This window comes from Kogia breviceps, chromosome 13 (genome assembly GCF_026419965.1).
Source record: "Kogia breviceps isolate mKogBre1 chromosome 13, mKogBre1 haplotype 1, whole genome shotgun sequence".
Lineage (NCBI taxonomy): Eukaryota > Metazoa > Chordata > Mammalia > Artiodactyla > Physeteridae > Kogia > Kogia breviceps.
Window position 1 is genome coordinate 43,603,963 of NC_081322.1, and position 24,095 is coordinate 43,628,057.

General features: G+C 39.3%; 1 protein-coding gene across 4 annotated transcripts in view; it reads right to left on the reverse strand.

Annotated features, from left to right (window-relative positions):
• Window positions 1–24,095, reverse strand: part of LAMA4 (laminin subunit alpha 4) — a 152,149-nt gene that overhangs the window by 36,479 nt on the left and 91,575 nt on the right. For all 4 annotated transcript variants that reach the window (XM_059082890.2, XM_067011675.1, XM_059082889.2 and 1 more), the window contains exons 14-19: window positions 14,644–14,792; window positions 11,305–11,446; window positions 10,600–10,696; window positions 5,858–5,974; window positions 4,072–4,251; window positions 1,159–1,298 (exon numbers count right to left, since the gene is read on the reverse strand). In XM_059082890.2, coding sequence (XP_058938873.1) covers window positions 1,159–1,298; window positions 4,072–4,251; window positions 5,858–5,974; window positions 10,600–10,696; window positions 11,305–11,446; window positions 14,644–14,792 — 825 coding nt within the window. The remainder of the gene's footprint in view (window positions 1–1,158; window positions 1,299–4,071; window positions 4,252–5,857; window positions 5,975–10,599; window positions 10,697–11,304; window positions 11,447–14,643; window positions 14,793–24,095) is intronic.

Here is a 24,095-nt window from a genome sequence, read left to right on the forward strand (position 1 = left end):
GATTAAAGTTCCTTTGTAAAAACTGAGGGTTTGAAAAAGATGTATATATGCATAGAAAGCATCTCCCTTTGGGGAGCTGTGTGGGCCCCAAAGGCATTGCCAAGACTCTCTTCAGAAAATGGTTTCAGGTGATTAAGGCCCCCAAATTCTACCCCATAGAACTAAAACGACCAGAAGGTATTCACAGAAACCTAGCATTGGAAATGCCATTTCTTGACAATAAATCTTTTTTGAAATGTTCTTCAAGGTATCTAAAAAAGGTGATTTGTGGTGTGGGACCAATGATCATATATCATTTAAAAGTTGGGTATATTTACCAATAATAATGTCCTTCATTACAAAATAGTTGATTTCCAGTTCTTAATTCTGTCAGTAATTAGGACCAACAGTCTGTTCAGGCTGACTCTCAATTGAAAAAATAAAACCATATAATTTGGTTGTAAAAAATAATGCTGGTCTATAAATTAATAAAAAACAAATTAGAAAGGGGGCCAAGAACAAGCCACGTTTTGCCACACTGAAAATGTTAATTGCTGTGTCAGGATATTTCCCATCAATGCTGGCACCAGTTATGGTGTTGTGTTGCTTCTGTATAGCATCTCAGGATGGGGTCTTTGTTGGAATTGTTCAGTTTAGCTGCTATGTGTTAAGCCTGTAGAGAGGTCAGTAAAAGCTTCATATCATCTATGTTGCACTAGAGAATTCTTTGAAGAGGTAGATGAGCAAGATTATTCCATATAGTAACTGCACAAAGACAGCTGTTAGAGGATAATGAATAATAATAATAATAATAAAATTGAGTCTTTTAGTGGGGTTGGCTTTCCTTGACTGCTTTTGCTCTATGAGCTTTGTTGACTAGGTCAAATGTGTGCTTCTTAATCTTGGTTACACATTAGAATCACTGAAGAGCTTCAAAAAAATACAGGTTCTGAGGTCTTTCTCTAGAGAGCATGAGTATTGCTTTGAGGTTGGGACCAGGAATTGGTTTGGTTTTCAAAGCTCCTCACATGATTCTAATGAACGGATGGAGCTGAGAACTACCAAGTTGGATAATATAGTAGAAAGTTTCCAGCTCTGGAAGCTGCCCAAGGAGCCTGAGCTCAGCCTCACGCTATCATTATCACCCAGTGACTGATGATGACTCCTTTCACTGGTTACCTTGCTGGCAACGCTTCTGGTCTGAGCAATGAGCTCTCGGATCCTCTGGATACTGGCAGAAACGTTGCTTGCAGGCCGCTTCTGTTCTACCGTGCGAAGCTGATCCAGGAGCTGAGGGACAACCTCTGTCAGATTTCCAACTGCAGTTAATAAAAATTAATCACTTGAGTAGATACCGCAGTATTAAGTCTACTTCAGGAATGAGATGAAGAGACAAATACATGGTTACTTCTGGTAGAACTATAAGAAATTCTTTTTAATTCTGAAAAATTAGTAGCTAAGCCCAAAGCATAATCAGTTCCTATCTTGTGACATTTATAATATATATTGAACTATAAATTGTATGCAGAGCAAGCTGACATATAATGTACACTTCTAAAGGGCAGGGCCCATGACAAATATGCAGATGTTCATTTCACTATATAGCACAAGTTCTGCTTGCATTTCTAATATAACTGATATAACAGGTCAAAAGGAATGCTGGGCAAAAGGAGGTGGCATCTTGTTTTCCAAAATGCCTGTTCACATATCAGAGTGCCACTGCAGTGGTCCCAGCAGAGGCAGAGCTAGATGGAAGAAACAAGTGAGCATCCAGAAAAGTGGCAGTTGTGCCAAGGTGAGGGGCAGCCATGGTTTATGGTCCCAGACAAAGGTGATGGTAGGAGCAGATCTTACTGACTTTTTAGGTTACTTTTTGCTGTGTGGGGAGGGGGGCTGTATAACACACACAGAGAAGAGAGCACAAATCATAAGGATACAGCTTGATGAAAGAACGCCAGACACAGAGAATGCTGTAACTTTCTCCAAAGTTTCACGGACTGGAGCACTGGCTCTCCATGTGTGGTCCCCAGACCAGCAACATGGAGGTGGGGCTCAGGTGATTCCGATGCACACTAGTGTTTGAGAACCACTGGACTTGAAAATAAATATCTTTGGGGCTTCCCTGGTGGGGCAGTGGTTGAGAGTCCGCCTGCCGATGCAGGGGACGTGGGTTCGTGCCCCGGTCCGGGAAGATCCCACATGCCGCGGAGCGGCTGGGTCCGTGAGCCAATGGCCGCTGAGCCTGTGCGTCCGGAGCCTGTGCTCCAGAACGGGAGAGGCCACAACAGTGAGAGGCCCGCGTACCACCAAAAAAAGAAAAGAAAAGAAAAGAAATATCTTTGGGCAAACTCCTATCTAAGGGTAGGGCATGGTCACTGAGCATTAGCAGCTGAACAAAAGCAAGCTTCTTCCTGGAGCCAAACTAAACTCAGATTCAGGAGAATATGTCAGTGAGGACCTAGGAAACTTCTCTTTTCTGTACTTAGGAAACAAGGTGCTTCTCCAGCAAAAGGAATGAAATCAGGTAAATAATAGCTACTATCATTTAGTGTATTTGTTAATACAGCGGTAAATATTTGTTATTTAGATCACTGACCATAATAGCTATGCTATAAAATGGCTATTGTTATAATAGTCTTCAACATCGGAGGCAATAAAGTATGTTTAAAGCATTACATTAAATGTTGATTATGAAAATGTGTTCAAAACAGGGCTTCTCTAGGGCTTCCCTGGTGGCGCAGTGGTTGAGAATCCGCCGGCCAATGCAGGGGACACGGGTTCGTGCCCCGGTCCAGGAAGATCCCACATGCCGCAGAGCGGCTGGGCCCGTGAGCCTGCGCTCCGCAACGGTAGAGGCCACAACAGTGTGAGGCCCGAATACCGAAGAAAAAAAAAAAAAACAAAACAGGGCTTCTCTACCCTCAATTCTCTCAGAGAAAGGGAGCCACTTTAGAGTCTTTATGAAGTCTCATATTATGGTATGCTTTTTCATTCACTTTGTTTTGAACCACAAAATGCTATTTGAGGAAAGCACACAATCAGTGTTAGTTCTAGATGGTTACTGGAATCACTGATGGGACTGAACAAGGAGGAAAAAAAATTAACACCGATTCCGTAAATATTCCTGAGGCAATATCTTTACAAATGTAAATACTGGATATCATGTAGGCAAATTTTTTAAAGATTAAGTTTCAAAAGAAATTGAGTGGTTACCTGAAGGGCTCATGAATATATACTTAAAAGATGAGTGTAAAAGAGCTATCTTCCTGTTACAGGAATGGATATTGTGCCCTGGGATAAAATTTCTAGTGATGGACAAATCCATACGTGGATTTTAAAAGTTGGCTCTTAAACCAGATGGAAGTGAAGGGAATACGGTCTGCGAAACCATTCTGGAGAACTGGAAGTTCTAATCATAACAAAGACGTTGATATTTAGGAGGTATGAAAAGATGGAATAAAAATATGAGACTGGAAAAAAATTCTCAAGTAATATGTGATTTTAATATCTATGTATAACTAAATTAATTAGATAGATATCAACATATTTCATCTTCATTACTATATATTTATATTCAAGTTGGCCAACAGACTTTACTTCTTAATGGGAAGCTGAAGTTATATTTGGCCATATTCAGTACTTGTTGGTAATAACCTGCTTTACTCAGGTAAGGAAAAAGCAATGATGTTTATAGTAACAGCAGTGCTGTTTAGTAAATTTTTTTCCTAAAAGCAAACCAATATCTTGTTAACATATTTATTCTAACAGGTGATTGCCCTTCTTCCCCAAAGAATCAATCTTACATTGATAAAAACAAGTGTTACCATTATTTCACGTAGAAAAAAGTTGACTCAACCAGTCTGTCTGGTGTTTATATATGGGAAATACATATATTTCCTACGTCCACACACATACATATATATATATATTGATAGAAGAACTGAGCAAAAGTTTTTATCCTTTTCTAAGCTAACTTCTACAATATTCCAATCTAAAACTTGAATGAAAAAAATTGCTTCTTAACAAAAGATGTGTAGGGTTTAATGGCCAATTCCTCAATTGGATACAAATTGTGAAGTTACCAAGTGATACCTGCATCTCTGGCAGAGTCCACTGCAGTGTTGTAAGCAGATGAGTCAAAATGTTGAAGATTCTGTGACCAGCTGGTTAGACTGTCAGCCATCGGGGCGGCTGCCTGCTGGACTTCCATTGTGGTCTTGTTAGCTTCCGCAGTGATCAGCTTGGACTGACCCAGGCGCTGCTGAGCATCACCTTCACACAGAGCACAAGGACATTTACTTTGCAAAGAAGTAGGACATTTGATGGGCCATGAATATCCATTTCATCACTGGGATGAAAGAGACCTCAAATTCAGGCTTTTCAGCCAAACCGAGATCTTTAAATAAATGTTAATTATGGTGTAAGTCAGGTGCACTAGAATATTGTAAATAGTATTAACTGGATCATTAGGTCTCATTAAAATCATTAATCTCATTAAAGTCTCATAAGTCTCATTAAAATCATGTCATTCATTTAAAACATTTCCAAATTAAAGGGAAATTTTTTTAAAAAAGAGTAGTATTTCTTCAGGTTAGAGACCTGGTGAGGAAGCTAAAGAAAATGCATATGAGATACTAACTCATAAAATGCCTATGTCTGAAATTCATTGTAAATATCACTTTCTTCTTTGTGGGACACCTTCTCCCATAAAAATGATGCTCTAGTACAGAAGTAAATTGATAAGGAAAGGTATTTTTGAATAAGAAAAGCAAGTTTCAAAAGAGATCTATAGTGGAATTTTTGTTAAGTTATATATTTAAAATAAAAACAATATAAGTTTACAACAAAATGTTTTTTTCCTGGGTAATGAGATTATAAAAGATTTCTCTTCTTTCTCTTTTCTTATTTATATTTTCTAATTTTTCTATAATAGTCATGTATTATTTCTGTAATAAAGACAATTAAAAATCACACAGGTGAGCTTGTAGCTTTAATTATTTTTAACTGGAGAAACATTTAACTTAACCCCACATGCTCTGAACTCTGATGGATGTAGCTTTGAATCCTGGGTCTGCTTCTTTTTGTTGCTGTGCCTTTTGGAGCAAGTTCCCCAACCTGACAACCTTCAGGGTTCACATCAGCCTAAAGGCAACAGCAATACTTTTCCACATGAGATCATGTTTGTAAAACACAGCCCAGTGCTTAGCATGTGGTAGCTCTGATGATGCTGATGACACCCCTCTGGCCAGGGCTTTGGCATCCTGTAGTTCTGTAGCTGAATTTGCTCTGTGTAGTGAAACACCGCATCCAGCAGCAATGTGTTAACTTTCACTATGCCGGGAAAGGCACTTATGCGCCCAATCACATCTTTCTAAGATACCACTGTAGTTCCAGATTAGGCAGCATGAGTGCTCTTGTCTTTCTCTCTGGCTTAGTGGTCTCCCTGCTTGCACAATAAGAACGACATGGCATGTAACAGAGAGCAGCTGTTTACTGCTGGGGCCAGAGAAACCCAATAACCAAATTAGGGCATATTTGTTAATGAAAAAGGATGTTCACAAGAAAGTAGGTTACCAAATAGTATAAATATCATGATTTCATTGACATGCATGTGTGCACACACACACACATATACACAAGATTGGAGGAAAATGCTCTCAAATTTAATTGTCGCCCCTAGGTGATGTGACTACAGCTTTTATTATTTTCCAGGACTTTTGTGTTTATGTGTGTGTGTGAGATAAACATAGTTTCTTTTGTCATCAGAAGCAATATTCATTTATAAAAAGATTAATAAGCAAAGAATCACCTACTCTTTCCTCAAAGGTTTACCTAGTGAACAAACAGATGAGCCTTAAGTTCTCCCTGAAATCCTCACCTCTCTCTGTGGCTTGTAGTCTCTTAATGGCATCATTTAATCTGTTTTTGAGGGCACTCTTCCTTGCTAGGGCTCCACCCACGCGCCTACTGGTGTCAGCCACTGCCTCGTCACTGCCTGTGGAGAAGAAGCCAAAAAAAGTACAAGTAGGGCAAAGATGCCAGGAAAGAAATCTCCATTGCAACAAGGAAAATTCTGGTTTGTACCACTACGTCATCTGCAATATTCTGAATATGATATAAACATAGAACACCAATTCTGGAAAGCGGCATTTCAACTCAGAGGTAAAGGATTGCAGAAAACTTGTAACACTGCTTGGGAGTGATTTAGGATGTCATAAAGTAACTCATACGGATGTACAGAAAATGGCTAACTTTTTTGACTGAAAAATATAGCACTGCTGTGACTAACAACCACGAGCAGCACGATTGATAAAGAGCTGAAAAGATCTATCTATACTTATGGTGATAACTGGTTAAATAAGAATAATTATTTTTTCTTGATTGTTTTAATAAATTTTAATTGATACACAACACACATCTAGAGAAGGGTACACAATTATAAGTGTACAGCTTGATGAGTTTTCACAAACTGAACACAAAATATAACCAGTGCCCAGGTCAAGAAAAGAATTTTTAAAAGCATTATTAGCCCGTTATGGTTTCCTGGGACCTCCATGATTACCCAAAGGTGACCACTATTCTGAATCCTATCTCCGTCCGTTAGTTGTGTTTATTTTTAAGCTTTATTCAAAAGAAATGATAGAGTATTGTAATTTTTTATATCTTTGTATCTCTGTGTTAATTTTTGTACAGTTGTAAGCCTTGATATTGGGTAGTTTAAGTCTTCCAGTTTTTGTTTTTTTTTAAATTCAAGACTGTGCTGGCTATTCTTGCCTACTCCCATCCACCCATTTCCAAAGAAATTCTAAAAGCATCCTGTATATGTGTATACAGTTCTGGTACTTTAATTGAGATTATATTGAATCTATGGATAAATTTTGGCAGAAACTGTTATTTTTACAAATCCAAGTCTTCCACTTAATGAACACAGTTTTTATTTATTCTTCCCTAGATCTAAATTCTCATTTTGATCTCCATTTATTTAGATCATCTTTTAATTTCTTCAGTAGCGTATTATAGTTTTATGTGTAAAGATCTTAGCATCTTGCATCAGATTTATTCCTAGGTAATTTATGTTATTGCAAATGGTGTTATTTTAAAAAAAGTTAATTTCTAATTGTTTTACATAGAATTTAACTGGATATTTACACATTGAGTCGATAATGTGGGGAATCCTTGTTTTATTTCCAATCTTAATGGAAAAGCTTTCAATATTTCAGTATGAATATCAGTTTGTTGAATATTATTTTATTATTCTTTATTAGATTATGGAAGTTTCCTTCTATTCCTAGTTTGCTATGAGTTTTTTTAAAACACGAGTGGGTAGCGAGTTTTGTTAAATGATCTTCCTGCATGTAGTGAGATAAGCATATGAATGTTCTCCTATGTTCTGTAAATGTGGTGAATTGCTACTGATGTTTTAAATGTTAAAATATCATTGAAAACCTGGAATAAACCTAATTTGGTCATGTATTAACATTTCTATGTATGCTAGATTTGATTGGCTAATATCCTGATTAGGAGTTTCACATCTCTGTTATTTAAGAGAGAATTTGGCTTTTATTTTTCCTTGTTTATAACGTCCTTAGGTTTTGATATCTAAGTTTTGTTGGCTTCATAGAAAAAAAGAGAGTATTTCCTCCTTTTCTATTTTCTGGAAGAATTTATGTACTAATGATGTTATTTCTTCTTTAAGTGTTTTGGAAAATTCACTGGTGGAGCCATCTGAGCCTTGAGATTTCTTTGTGGGAGGGCTTAATTACTGATTAGATTTATTATACATATGTATGTACATACAGTTCTATCAGATTTTCTATTTGTTCTTGCATCAATTTTGATAATTAGTCTTTTTCTTAAAAAATTATTCTTGAAAATGTACTTGTAGCATAGACCCTAACTGGGGTTACCTTGGCACAAATCTAAACAAGTCATGATGTAATATCTTGTCACCTGAACTGAAGGATCAACTTTCCCAAGAATTCTTGTTTCATGCTTTGTTTACTTCCAAAGCATCAGGAAATGTATGTTTCTTGACAAACAAAAAAATAATTTCTTCACTTCCCCTTCTTTTCTTTCTCTCCAATGGGCTTGCAAATATATACTCTCTCATGGTGTACTGTCTCTTTTCAATTATATAGTCTTGGTGTGCTTGGTTTATTGTTCAGTTATCTTTTCCCCATACATGTACATAATGGGTATATATGGGTGATGCTTAGTTGATTCTGTCAATGTACTTGTACCAAGTACAATGTAACCAAAGTACAAGCATTTCTTTCTTGTTTCCTCTGGGTAGAGCCAATAATTTCCCAGAATTCAAGGAGGGTCTTAAACATAATTTGTTGTTGTTTTGCACCCTCTCTCCCTCTTTTAGTTTCAATTTTTGAATATTGTGATACAAGCAATCTATTCAGCTCTTCCTTTTGGGTCTTGTTACTGCAAAAAACACTGGCTGATATACTGAGAAAGAATATATTTAACTATATTTGGAGTTTTTGATAAAATAGGAGAAAGAAAGTTTATTTGGGGCTGGATGTTTATAAGAAGAAATGCTTCATAAAAAGTCTGTCGTATTTGGAACCCACTGTCTTACATAGACATTTTTCATTTTACAAATTAACTCAGTAGAAGATTTTAAAAGACAGCAGCTTCCTGAGTTTATTACAGATGGCTATTTGATATAGATAATGAAAAAAAGGAAATCTGGTAAATAAAGATTACTGATCATTGGAATTCATTTGGAAATGAATTAACAGTAATCTGAAATTACAGTGTAACTCAATAGATGAAATATGGTTCAATTTGAAAATCTGAATTTATATTACAAACATGCATATTTTCTAAAGGGAGGCAAGTTCTGATCCACACAGTCCTAACTCCCCATCAGTGTCCTTTTGACAAATAAACATATGAAGGGATTTAACCAAACAAGATCATGAAATAGGTGACCAGATCTGAAAAATATTCAAAGAGACCAAAGCAGAGAGATTTATCTACACATGAAATATGCAACTTTGAAGAGACAGCATTATCAGAATAGAAAAATTGCTTTCATGAGGTTCAACAAATCAGTAATGACAGGATTGAGAAAATACTTTGCAAATTATCAAGGAGAATAAAATATTTAAGTCACTGCATCGTGAAGACCCACATACTCTGGTCTTCACAAACAAAAGCAATACATACATATGACAACATTTATCCAAAAATATTTTACTATAAGTATTCTAATTCTTTGCTGCTAACATTCTAATTCTTTTCTAAAAAGGATGTTTAAGACTAAACTTGTATCATGAATTAATTAGAATGAAGAAACAGCATTTTTATTGTCTGTTTACCCAGATAATAGCTGCTTTATGGTAATTAAATAGTTAAATAGTCTGCATATGAAAAACAAATGCATTTCTTTTCTCTACATAATGGGTCTAAATTTAAAAAAGAGAGAAAATGTACAGTTAGACCTCAGGTTAATTGCTTTGATAAAATAACATGAAATTTTCAGTTTCAAACTTGGTCTTTGTTTTTAGGCGGTAGAAGTTAGCTAGATAATGGATTTCCAACCTCATTTGTCAATGCTCGAATATCCTTAGGAATGAGCTCATTACCTCAGAGATGAGTAAGGTTTAGTACAATTCTTAGTTTGATTGTTTTCAAGAGTAACTCATAAGATTCAAAACTAACTGAAATGATTTCTTTATTTTTTCCTTCCTCTCCCACTCTGGGATGTGCCTGATTTAGCAGGTGCAGACACCAGCCTTTGGAAGTGCTTTTTTCCATATGGTCATTAGGCTTGTCCTAAATACAGCAAACTTGTATAACACAAACTACAAGAAAGTGCAAAAAACCAGATGGCTTTGTGGTACCCTGTCCTCCTGACTCTCACAGTGCTGACCCATCCCTTCATGGTAAAATTTTAAAGGGCCTTCTGAATTGTTCAAGGAAGGTTACATTATGTGCAATATAATTTTAGTGTTAAAGTGTATTTTATGGTACTATCTCCTTGAAAATTGGCATTCACAGTAGGTTCTATTAATTAGCCTTTTCGATTAGCAAGAATATCCACTATATGTTGGATAACTATATGTTTCCATGTAATTTTACTACATGGAAATATATATATTTTTAAAGAAGATGTTGGGGGTAGGAGTTTATTAATTAATTAATTTATTTTTGCTGTGTTGGGTGTTTGTTTCTGTGCGAGGGCTTTCTCTAGTTGTGGTGAGCGGGGGCCACTCTTCATCGTGGGGCACGGGCCTCTCACTGTCACGGCCTCTCTTGTTGCCGAGCACATGCTCCAGACCCGCAGGCTCAGTAGTTGTGGCTCACGGGCCTAGTTGCTCCGTGGCATGTGGGATCCTCCCAGACCAGGGCTCGAACCCGTGTCCCCTGCATCGGCAGGCGGATTCTCAACCACTGTGCCACCAGGGAAGCCCCAACATGGAATTTTTTTAAACCACAATTTATTTGAAAATATCTAATACTTGCTTTTTTATTATTCAGATGAAATATAATTTATTCTTTAATCCTATCATTTTGAAACCTCTGTTTATATGCAGAAACACTGTGTGAAAGGAGGGAAGCAGCTATAAGTCAGAAGGAAGACAGGAAAGAGAAGATATTTACTAGAATTTGCCCTTGCTTGCAGCTCTCTGGCTTGATTGAGGAGGTTCTCACTCTCATCTTTATGGTAAACGATTTGCGTATCAATCCCACTCACAGCCTACAAGGAAATTGGATGGAGAGAGTAAGAATGACAGCAGAAGAAATCAACTTTTCATCATTCTAGGATTTAAATGATACAGTTTATCTGCTAAACACCAAGCAAAATTCATACAGCTTCATTTTCATAGCTCAAAATCAAGGTCAAATGTGAACATGAGAAAATAATATCCTTGGACATTTTCAAGATAAATGCTTTTTGAGGAAAATTCAGTGAACCTGGAATGGTGCTTGGCCAAGGGCCCAGCAAAGTGCTTGTCATGAAAAAGCTGCTGAATAAACCATTTTTGAGTTGAGGAAATCTGAATGTATGCATAAAGTATCTTTTCTATCAGCAGGAACTAGTCTTAAATATTTTTTATTCAGGGACTTTGGTTTAAAAAAGCTGTCAAAGAAACTGGCATTTGCTGATTGGAGTATGACACATCTTGAAGAACCTGCATTACTGAAACATTCATAACATAAATAAAATGGTCTTTTCTTAGTTCTCTTGCCCTTTCTGCCATGTGTATTACATTGGAAGCTCAACAGATGACATTAGGAAACAGTAAAGTCATAAGCCAGGAAAAGGCAACATATAAATGAATGTTAAAGTAAGGGAATACTCACATCATAGATTCGATCAGTGATGTTCAAAGCCTGTTCTGCCGTTTCGTTGGCTTCACTAACGTAATTGGCAATATTTTCATAGACATTTGAAGCGTCCAAAGCCTTCTGTACCAGCCCATTCACATCTGAACTGTGCAAATTCCTGTTAATAAACAAATGTGGCATTATTTCTCCTTCTTACCTCCTTGGGAAATAGGGCCATTTTTAGGGCCTGATTGGAGTACTTCTGGGACCAAAGATACTTCCTTCCTGTTATTTAAAGTCACCTGGCTGGGCAAGGTTTTCCCCCCCGAGCTGCCTTTCCTAAGGGCACATTTTCTTTGCATTCCTCTACTTTTGGTTCCCTCAAGGCTTCACCTTGTTTTGGCTCCTTGGCAACTGCCTGCCTGGCAGCAGCCTCAGGGAAAGGAAATGCTGATTTAAAAACAGCCTCTGCACCTCTTTACTCAAGAGTTTGTTTACCTGGTGGTGTCAGGCAGAAGAATGAACCCACAATCATCCCCACCTGCTGCTTACCCGAATCAGCACTGTTATTCCCTCCCTGGCAAAGAAACTAAGGCCCTTGGAGAGGGTGCATAACCTCAGCTGGCATTAAATATTAGTTGGTTTCACTCTATTCAATCTTTTTTCCTTCTTTTATATAACAGATCACATTTTTCTTTAAGAAAGGTTATAACATATATTGAGCATCATGTACAGATACTGGGCTAGCCCCGTTCCATATATTATGTCTCTAAATCTTACCACACCCATGAAGCTGATATTGTTATTCCTTTTTCCATAAAAGTTGCTGAGGCTCTGAGGAAGGGTACATAGCTTGCCCAGGGCAAACATGGTTAAGGTCTGTCTCACTCCTGAGGCCCAGCTGCCCCTGCTTAAGTGCACAGCCTCATCTCACAACCACCCCTGCCCTGACACCACATTCTCTCTGCCTTTGTCCCTTCTGGCCCCTGTAAGGTTCCTCTAACATTTACTGACACCCATGATGCACTGGACACCCTCACATAGGGGTTGATAACAGTATGTGCCTCAGAGGATTCATACGAGGTCTAACAGGGATAAAATATGTGTAATGCTTGGTTCCATGCCTGGCATCCAGTAAATCTCAGGATTTATTATACCTAAACCATTTCCTAAATGGAAATTTCAAACTGTAAGTGTATCCACACAATAATTCATACTATCGACAAACACTTCTTCCTCTATAATACAAACTCCAGCCCCCTCTTCTGCAGCTCATCCTAAATCCTTTGTCTTAATTTTATTCAGTCTTAAATCCACCAGTTCCATACTTTTTTCCCAATTCCAGAAACTGATGACTAGTATCACTTTATTCATCGGTAACTTCTCAGAAGATTCTCTGTGATGCAGTACATGACACTGCAGATCCTACACTGGCTCCTCTCTTCACACCACCCTGACCTATTGAGCTCAGCCAATTGTTTCTCAGCCTCCTCCAACCAGTTTCAATCCCTGTACACCGGCTTAGGCTCAGAGGAACTTCCTCTGTATTTCCTTGGCAACTTTCTTCTTTTTTGTCCGAGTTCATCATCATTCTGGCTCCTCTGAAGTAAGGCTGACAACCATTCAGGGGCCCACAAAGATGCTTTCATGTTAACTTTTTTAAAATCAGAAGAAAAAAATGAGGATAACGATAATGATTACATTAGCCTTTACACCAATGTAGTGATGACATATAATTAAAAACAATTTTTTATGGCCCATGAAGGTCATAACGCAGCCCTGCTCTGCAGAGGAAATTCTGACCCAAATGCCTGCTACTTAAATCTCCCCACAACCCCCTGTTCTCAGAAATGGCACAGAGATTAAAACCTGAGGAAGTTTTAAAAGAAAGGGATAAAAGGTATAAAATGTTTCCAATATTTATTAATATTTAAAAACTTTGCTGGTTAGAGTGGTGAGCAGATATATCAAAGAGCTTGAAACAAAAAGCCTTTATTACTTTGTTTTCATTACTAGGCACAAAACAGGTACTACATCAATATACAAAATAAAGATGTGCTTTTGAAATGGAAGTTTCTTGATGAATTATGTTTATCTCTGTTTGAGGCAAAACATGCAAACCACTGGGTACAACAGATAGATGCTGAAGAATATTCACATTTTGAAGGGAAGACGTCTATAAATTTGGATGTTTTCCTGAATATATGTAGTCAGAAATATGCTAAACATAAAAAAGGGGCTTCAGGGTGATTGATATTTCTGATTATGTTTCATGTAAAGCACGGGGTAACTTCCTTAGAAGTTCTAGATAGAACACTGTTTGCTGCAGGGTTGAGAAGGTCTGTGTTGGGATCCCATTCAATGGGATGTAGTTACTAAATGACAAAAGAACAACGAAGAGAGCCACAGAATTAATCTCAAACATAATAATCTACCAATACAGTTGTTACCAAAACTAGTATTTTCTCCAGGTTCCATTTTATCGGCTTGATCAAAAGCACATTTCCTGGGAGCATGACACTGAGCTGGATACAAGATCATCTCACATACCAAGGTTTTACCCATGATCTCTCCATCCCCACTCTCACCCCTGCCCTTGGCAATCAGGAAAGAAAGGTGATTTAAGTTTTGAACAGAAGTGAACACTGGGTCTTATTTTATTCATGACCTTCACGATCCTTGTTTCTAATTGCCAGACTTGCGATCTTTCTCTATAATGATCTCATTATTTACCTATTTTTTCACGGTCATGAATTCAATGCCAATCTTTTAGTACATTTCAATTAACATTAAATGAGTGCTTAGGATTCTCTTCTAGATACTGCAAGGAAAATTATCAATTGATTTTTCTCTTAACAGGTGTTGAAATCAGATAGTTCCTGCTGGGCACTGTGGAGTGGCTGGAGTATCTGCCACAAGTCCCACATATTGCCAACTTCCAACCAGTTTTACTTAAGACACTTAGGTGTGGAAAGCTAATGCTGTCTCTGAAATAAATAGGTGATGATGGCAGAATTAGACTTTGCAGAGGGATCTGATTTACTTGATACTACTTTGGGCAGCAGTTATATCCCTATAACTAAAATGTGTTAGGTTATCTTATCAATAATGTGGAACAGAACTACCCCTCCCACAACACAGATCTCTAATCTGACAGATTTTGTAAAATCGAAAAACTGTCTCCCCAAAGCAACTGCAATAAACAATAATTGGCTCTCAGCCTGGCCAACCAACAAACAGAAAAAAAAAAAAGCAAACCCAACTCTAAAACCAAACTGCTAACACTGTATCCCAGCAACCTTGTCATGTGAAATTGAATAAAAATAAGTTACTCAGCCTATAAAGATGCTTGCATTTCTAAAACCAGGATATTACCTGCTCAATTCATCAGCCTCTTGTTGAAGGTTCTGTGCATGGTCAACAGCCTCCTGAACTAAATCATGACTGAGGTTGCTTAGGTTGGATAGTTTTCTTTGTAGTTCATTTTTGGCTCCATCTATTTCAGCATAAATCCCTGATGCATTCTAAAGAAAATATTTAAAAAAGAATTGAATTTAGAGGGACTTAAAATATTTTTCCCAGGGAGCACCAAAGGTAATCTCTATTCCTCTTTACTATGAAGTTCAGTAAGTTGCAGGACAGATCTACAAGAGGCTAAAAGGTTATACATAGATATTTATCTACTTGCATCTTCAACTCCTTCTCTACTGATTGCTTCCCTACAATTCAGACATGCTCTGCCATCTCTCATCTGAAAAGAAAACTAAACAGAAACCCTCCATTGTCCACACTTCTCCCTAATGTTATTACCCTACTTTTTATCCCTTTCATAGCAAAATAGACACCACCCCCCCTCCCCCAAAAGTGTTTCTGCATGCTATCTCTATCTCTATCTCATCATCTTTAAATTCACGCTTTTGACCTATTCCAGTCTGGATTTTACCTCCATACTCCACCAACACAGAAACTCACTTAACGATTTCTGAGTTACTAAACCTAATGGGTATCATTCAGTTCTCATCTTATCTGACCTCTCAGCTGCATTTCTTTTGCTGACTACTCTCCCTGACGCTCACCTTGTAACATGACCTCTCTTAATTTTCAATTCAACAGTAGACCTATGATCTTAGCTAAAGACCGTGCACAGGATGCTGCTGCAAACCTGTGACTTCCAGCCTTGTCTGGGCCCTCAACGCTGAAAAGAATTTGCTCTCCGGGCCACTCACATAGTGACTCTAAACACTGTCACCATTCCAAAGCCAATAACAATTCCTTCCCCCACCCCTTTCCGATTCTCATCTGGTCACTCTACTTTCTTTTTTATTTAGAAGACGTAAGCTAACTGTTAGTGGGAACACTTTCTTCCAGCTCCCAATGTGATGCTCCCTCCCTATGAAGGCAGCTCAATTAGTGGAACTACAGGCCTTTCCACCTTTTCCTTACTCTGCCCTGAGGGGAGGAGTGGTTTATTTGCTTGGTCAATGTAGGGGATAACTATACAGAGCCTGCGCAACTCTACCCTTTTTGCTCTTGGGAGCAAGCAGCTAGCAGGAAGCTGAGTTTCCCTGTGCTCCTGCACACAGCGAAAGCCGTCCTGGGCAGAAGCCCCTCCCCGCCCCAGGAACCCTGCGGAGTTGCCAGTCTCCTTGGCCAGACCTGCCTAATTCTGGGATTGAGTATCAGCGATCCCACTTGGCTAAGAGATCTCTTAAGAAGCCACACCCTCAATTTAGCTGAAATAAAGGTGATATTCTGGGTCGTAATATTTACTGTTTATTTTTCAACTTGTTTAGAACTTGGGTGCTGAAAGGGGACCATTTTTTGATAGCCCCTAAGAGCCTCCAACACGGACAACCAGGAGTTTCCCCAACTCTTTGCTACCACCCCCCAGCTCCCTCCCCAGCCAACCCTATACACTTGCTTATAGCTACATCTTCCTCATATTTTAAGAGGAAAAGTGTTCCTTTTCTGTACAAGGCATGCTCCCCTATTTTCTCAGTGCCCCTGTTTTCTGTTTTCTTGCTCCCTAGCTGTTGGCTCTTCTCAGATATAAATATGCTTAAGTTCCTACTAAAAAACAAACAAACAAACACACAATTACTTGACTCTAGCTTCCCCTGCAGCTTCTTCTCTTGTGTTGATGAAGTGCTCACCACAGAAATGGCTCTTGCCCGGAGGTTCCCAACGTCAGACCCCACACTGCCAGGTCCATTAGACACTTTCCTGTATTTACCGGATCTGTCTCTGGTTTGTGACAGTGCTGGTCACAGTCTCTGCCTTAAAACCCTCGTTTTCCCCAGTTTCTGTGATGCTGCTCTCTCCCGGTCTCCTATTTCTCTGGCCAGGCAGAAGACTTTCAAAGCTGGTGTTCCTAGGGGCTAAACTCAGCCCTTTCCTGTCTGAGCGATCGAACTCCTTCCTCTGAACCCAGCTTTTTAGTCTTCTGATCCATTTTCCACCACCTTGCAGGAATGATGAACTTTCTATTAAGCAAATCTGAGCATATTATTTCCCTTCTCAAAATCAGCCACTTGCTTTGCATGACCAAATCCAATTCCTAAGCGAGGCTTCAGCAACTGGCTCCTCCTCTTACCAATTTCATCATTTCACCACTTCCCACCCAACTGCATCCCATGGTCCAAACTTGACTGATTGTTGCTTTCATGCTCCATAATTTTTTCTGGCACCTGTGCCTTTTCACATACTTTCTCTGTCTGGAGTAACTTCTATTTGTTTCTTGTCTGATCCACCTGGAAAAGTTCTACTCATCCTTCCAAATTCAGCTCAGATACCAATTCCTTTATGAAGCCATCTCTAACCTCTCTAGGGTGAGCTGCGTTGCCACATATTTCTATTATCCACGTGCCACATGGCTGTAATGATTTCACATTATTATTCCACCCACCAGATTATATAATCTTAGAAGGCAGGGACTATGTTTTTTTTTGTTGTTTTTTTGTTTTTCGTGGTACGCAGCCCTCTCACTGCTGTGGCCTCTCCCGTTGCAGAGCACAGGCTCCGGACGTGCAGGCTCAGTGGCCATGGCTCACGGGCCCAGCCGCTCCGCGGCATGTGGGATCTTCCCGGACTAGGGCACAAACCTGTGTCCCCTGCATCGGCAGACGGACTCTCAACCACTGCACCACCAGGGAAGCCCAGGGACTATGTTTAATTTATTTTTATACTCCCAAAATGTAGCATAGTTCCTAGCACATAGGGTTTATGTTATGACTACAGTATTAAGGCTGTAGTCCATTTGGTTGGTCATCTGGGGAACAATACATTGAAAAAAAAGTTTTTAGTTGTGTAAATAGAAAAATTACCATGGATATTCTACCTTTACTCATTAATTTGCTCAACAAATATTCATTGTGTACCCACTACGTGCCAGGTACTCGTTCAGGAGATAGAACACATAGCTATGAACACAGTCTCTACTGTCAAGGAATTTACAATCTAGTGGAAATATACAGTAATAAATAAAACAAGTGGTTAAATAAGTGAACAAGCTAATTTCAGGGAATAAAATATATTCTGAATAAAAGATAACAGGTATGATGGGTTAGAGTGACAGAGGGCAAGTGAGCCACTTGGACTGAATGTTCACAAGGACACTAGCCATTTGAAGGTCTGGCGATAGCAGGTGTAAAAGTCCTGAGGCAAGAAAAAGTATGGTGTGTTTGAAAAACAGGGAAGAGTTGGAGAGTATGAACAGGAGTGGGCTGAAGTGTAGTGAGGAGGGAGAGAGTGGGTATGAGGTCAGAGAGGTGGGCCAGAGTAAGGTCACTTAGGGCCTCATGAGCCATGTAGCATGAGTTTGTTTCTTACTTTGAGTATCACTGGAGGTTTTGTGTGGGATAAATAATGTTATCTAACTATGTTTTTAAAGGATTGTTCTGCTGTTGCATAGAGAATGGATCTTGAGGGGCAGGTGTGGAGGCAAATGAATCAGCAGGAGGCTCTTTCAGAAGTCCATGCTGGAGATGAGGAGGCTTGGACTCATACTCAAGAGTAGCAGCAGAGAAGAGGGTAGTGGTCAGAAATCAGGATTCGGTTTGGAGGTAGGGCCAACAGGTCTTGTTGAAATGGGAGTGAGGGGAAAGGAGAAATCAAGAAGGACTCCAGAATTTTGATTTGAGCAATTGGATTGTGCTAGTTACTGAGGTAGGTAAAACTAGGGAAGAGGGTGTTATTCAGAATATGTTAAGTTTGATATGCCTATTACACATCTAAGTGGTAGATGAAATTGTGATTTAGCTACATACCGCGCTGAGTTCTTACTTGAAAACATCAAGTAAGCATTTGGATATCGAAGCTTGGAACTCGGTGGAGGTCTCAGAGCTAGAGGTACACATTGTGGAATCATGCATCTAATTGTCCTTTAAAGTCATGGGATTCATTGCGATCAACTAGGGAGAGAGTATAAGTAGATAAAAGGGCCCAGGACTGAGCACTAAGCCATTCATTATCCAGAGCAGGGACCAACATGGTCCAGGGCCAAATGTGGCCTGAGGCCTATTTTTATATAGCTCCCCACTAGGAATATTTTTTTACATTTTTAAAGAGTTCTAAAAAACATAAAACCAAACCAAACAAAGAAGAATAAGGGAGAACAGTTTTAGGTGGCCTGCCGAGCCTAAAATATTTACCACATAGTGGACATGCAGAGGCAAAGCTAGCAAAGTTGGCTGAGAAGAAATGGCCATGGAGGAAGGAGAAGAATCAGATGAGTGGGGTATTGGAGAACCCAGGACAGGAGCTCCAAGTGTTTAAAAATAGAGGGAAGGGTAATTAGTGGCAGGGCTAACAAAACTGAGGAGAGAGAAACAACCATGGTTTTGGCTATGTTGAGGTCGCTAATGACTTGGACAAAAATAGTCTCAGTGAAGGGACATGGAATCCTATTTGGAGTGGGTTGAGTACAGTAGACAGTGGGTGGCTGGAAGGTGGAAACAGCAACTGTAAATGACTCTTGAGATGTTTTGCTGTGAAGCAGAGTAATGGGGCAGAGATTAGAGGGAATGTAAGCAGGGCTTTTCTTCTTTTTAATTTTTAAAAGATAGGAGACACTAGAGTATGTTTCTATGTTGGCAGTAATGATTCAATAAAGAGTAAGAATTGGGCAAAACAGAAGAGAGAGGGCACAGTTTGGGAGTGAAACCCAGCAACCATGTTTTTGAGCAGAGTAAGGATGGGATTCAGAGCATAGGTGGAGGGATTAAACTTTGACAGGAGAAGGGATGTTCACTCATTATAATAGGAAGGAAGGTAGAAGTGTAGATACACATGCAGGTAGACTGGTAGCTTTGGGGAGGGAAGATGAGGGGAATTATCCTCTCTTTGTTCCTAATTTTTAGCAAAGCATGAAGCAAATTCACCAGCCAGACTGATAGAAAGGGAGGTGGGTTTCCCACCAGCCATACTGGCTTCTCTGGTGTGGCTATGATGCTGAGGGTACTTGGGTTTAGAGGGTTAAGGGATTAGAATTCTCAGGTGAGTACAACAGGGGAAGAGGTAGGTATGGAAGTAAAGGGTGTTTGCAAAGAATGATTATACTGATAATTTTAGCTCCTTAAGGAAGAAAGGGCAAATGAGATGGAGGAGGTTTTGGCATGGTTAGAGAATTGATGGAGTGTGCCTTCTAAAGTAAGTGAGATAAGAGGTGGTGCTCAGGGAGGGAGGTGCTTGATACTGGGATTTGGGAGAGGTACTCTTAGTGATGACAAGATCTGGGTCTGGTCATACTAGGGATTACAGAGGTGGATGGGAGGAAAAGCTTGTTGGACAGGAGAAGTTCAAGGAACTGGAGGTCTGAGAGCTGGTGGACTCATCAGTCTGGATTTTGACGGCACCAAGGACAGTGGTGGGAGTAGGGATGGAGAGGGAGCTAAAATAGTCAAAGAATGAGATGGTGATCGGATGACTTTAAAATAATATCCTTTTAATCAAAGAAAAAAAATGTCATGAAGAGATTAGTGGTAGGACGGGAATGAAACACAGACCTACTAGGGCATGGACCTGAGGATATGCGGAGGGGGCAGGATAAGCTGTGACGAAGTGAGAGTGGCATGGACATATATACACTACCAAATGTAAAATAGATAGCTAGGGGGAAGCAGCCGCATAGCACAGGGAGATCAGCTCTGTGCTTTGTGACCACCTTGAGGGGTGGGATAGGGAGGGTGGGACGAAGGGAGACGCAAGAGGGAAGAGATATAGGAACATATGTATATATATAACTGATTCACTTTGTTGTAAAGCAGAAACTAACACACCATTGTAAAACAGTTATACTCCAATAAAGATGTTAAAAAATAAATAAATAAAATAAAATAATATCCTTTTAAAGGTAATAAAAATGAGCTAGGAGTACTTTTGTGGGAGAGGAACCAAGATGGCGGAGTAGAAGGAGGTGCTCTCACTCCCTCTTGTGAGAACACCAGAATCACAACTAGCTGCTGGACAATCATCGACAGGAAGACACTGGAACTCACCAAAAAGATACCCCACATCCAAAGACAAAGGAGAAGCCACAATGAGATGGTAGGAGGGGCACAGTCACAGTAAAATCAAATCCCATAACTGCTGGGTGGGTGACTCACAGACTGCAGAACACTTACACCACAGAAATCCACCCACTGCAGTGAAGGTTCTGAGCTCCACGTCAGGCTTCCCAACCTGGGGGTCTGGCAACAGGAGGAGGAATTCCTACAGAATCAGACTTTGAAGGCTAGTGAGATTTGATTGCAGGACTTCGACAGGCCTGGGGGAAACAGAGACTCCACTCTTGGAGGGCACACACAAAGTAGTGTGCACATCGGGACCCAGGGGAAGGAGCAGTGACCCTGGGGAAGACCGAACCAGACCTACCTGCTAGTGTTGGAGGGTCTTCTGCAGAGGTGGGAGGGTGGCTATGGCTCACCGCAGGAACAAGGACATTGGCAGCAGAGGTTCTGGGAAGTACTCCTTGGTGTGAGCCCTCCCAGAGTCTGTCATTAGCCCCACCAAAGACCCGAGGTAGGCTCCACTGTTGGGTTGCCTCAGGCCAAACAACCAACAGGGAGTGAAAGCAGCCCCACCCATCAACAGTCAAGTGGTTTAAAGTTTTACTGAGCTCTGCCCACCAGAGTAACAGTCAGCTCTACCCACCACCAGTCCCTCCCATCAGGAAACTTACACAAGCCTCTTAGACAGCCTTATCCGCCAGAGGGCAGACAGCAGAAGCAAGAAGAACTACAATCCTGCAGCCTGTGGAACAAAAACCACATTCACAGAAAGATAAACAAGATGAAGATGCAGAGGGCTATGTACCAGATGAAGGAACAAGATAAAACCCCAGAAAAACAACTAAATGAAGTGGAGATAGGCAACCTTCCAGAAAAAGAATTCACAATAGTGATAGTGAAGATGATCCAGGACCTCGGAAAAAGAATGGAGGCAAAGGTGAGAAGATGCAAGAAATGTTTAATTTAGACCTAGAAGAATTAAAAAACAAACAAAGAGAGATGAACAATACAATAACTGAAATGAAAAATACACTAGAAGGAATCAATAGCAGAATAACTGACGCAGAAGAACGGATAAGTGACCTGGAAGACAGAATGGTGGAATTCACTGCTGCAGAACAGAATAAAGAAAAAAGAATGAAAAGAAATGAAGACAGCCTAAGAGACCTCTGGGACAACATTAAACGCAACAACATTTGCATTATAGGGGTCCCAGAAGGAGGAGAGAGAGAGAAAGGACCAGAGAAAATATTTGAAGAGATTATAGTCGAAAACTTCCCTAATATGGGTAAGGAAATAGCTACCCAAGTCCAGGAAGCGTAGAGAGTCCCATACAGGATAAATCCAAGAAGAAACACGCTGAGACACACAGTAATCAAACTGGCAAAAATTAAAGACAAAGAAAAGTCATTGAAAGCAGCAAGGAAAAAACGACAAATAATATACAAGGGAACTCCCATAAGGTTAACAGCTGATTTCTCAGCAGAAACTCTACATGCCAGAAGGGAGTGGCAGGATATACTTAAAGTGATGAAAGGGAAGAACCTACAACCAAGATTACTCTATCCGGCAAGGATCTCATTCAGATTCGATGGAGAAATAAAAAGCTTTACAGACAAGCAAAAGCTAAGGGAATTCAGCACCACCAAACCAGCTCTACAACAAATGTTAAAGGAACTTCTCTAAGTGGGAAACATAAGAGAAGAAAAGGACCTACAAAAACAAACTCAAAACAATTAAGAAAATGGTCATAGGAACATACATATCTATAATTACCTTAAAAGTGAATGGATTAAATGCACCAACCAAAAGACAGAGGCTTGCTGAATGGATACAAAAACAAGACCCATATACATGCTGTCTACAAGAGACCCACTTCACACCTAGGGACACATACAGACTGAAAGGAAGGGGATGGAAAAAGGCATTCCATGCAAATGGAAATCAAAAGAAAGCTGGAGTAGCAATACTCATATCAGACAAAACAGACTTTAAAATAAAGAATGTTACAAGAGACAAGGAAGGACACTACATGATGATCAAAGGATCAATCCAAGAAGAAGATATAACAATTATAAATTTTTATGCACCCAACATAGGAGCACCTCAATGCATAAGGCAACTGCTAACAGCTATAAATGAAGAAATTGACAGGAACACAATAATAGTGGGTGACTTTTACAACTCACTTAAACCAATGGACAGATCATCCAAAATGAAAATAAATAAGGAAACAAAAACTTTCAATGACACAAAGGACCAGATAGATTTAATTGATATTTATAGGACATTTCATCCAAAAACCGCAGATTACACTTTCTTCTCAAGTACGTACGGAACATTCTCCAGGATAGATCACATCTTGGGTCACAAATCAAGCCTCAGTAAATTTAAGAAAATTGAAATCATATCAAGCATCTTTTCTGATCACAATGCTATGAGATTAGAAATGAATTACATGGGAAAAAACGTTAAAAACACAAACACATGGAGGTTAAACACTATGTTACTAAATAACCAAGAGATCACTGAAGAAATGAAAGAGGAAATCAAAAAATACCTAGAGACAAATGACAATCAAAACACAACCATCCAAAACCTATGGGATGCAACAAAAGCAATTCTAAGAGGGAAGTTTATAGTTATATAAGCCTACCTCAAGAAACAAGAAAAATCTCAAATAAACAGTCTAACCTTACACCTAACGGAACTAGAGAAAGAAGAACAAACAAAACCCAAACTTAGCAGAATGAAAGAAGTTATAAAGATCAGAGCAGAAATAAATGAAATAGAAACAAAGAAAACAATAGCAAAGATCAATAAAACTAAAAGCTGGTTTTCTGAGAAGATAAACAAAATTGATAAACCAATTAGCCAGACTCATCAAGAAAAAGAGGGAGAGGACTCAAATCAATAAAATTAGAAATGAAAAAGGAGAAGTAACAACAGACACCACAGAAATACAAAGCATCCTAAGAGACTACTACAAGCAACACTATGCCAATAAAGTGGACCAACTGGAAGAAATGGACAAATTCTTAGAAACATATAACCTTCCAAGACTAAACCAGGAAGAAACAGAAAATATGAACAGACCCATCACAAGTAATGAAATTGAAACTGTGATTAAAAATCTTCCAACAAACAAAAGTCCAGGACCACATGGCTTCACAGGCAAACTGTACCAAACAGTTAGAGAAGAACTAACACCCATCCTTCTCATACTCTTCCAAAAATTTGCAGAGGAAGGAACACTCCCAAACTCATTCTATGAGGCCACCATCACCCTGATACCAAAAGCAGACAAAGATACTACATAAA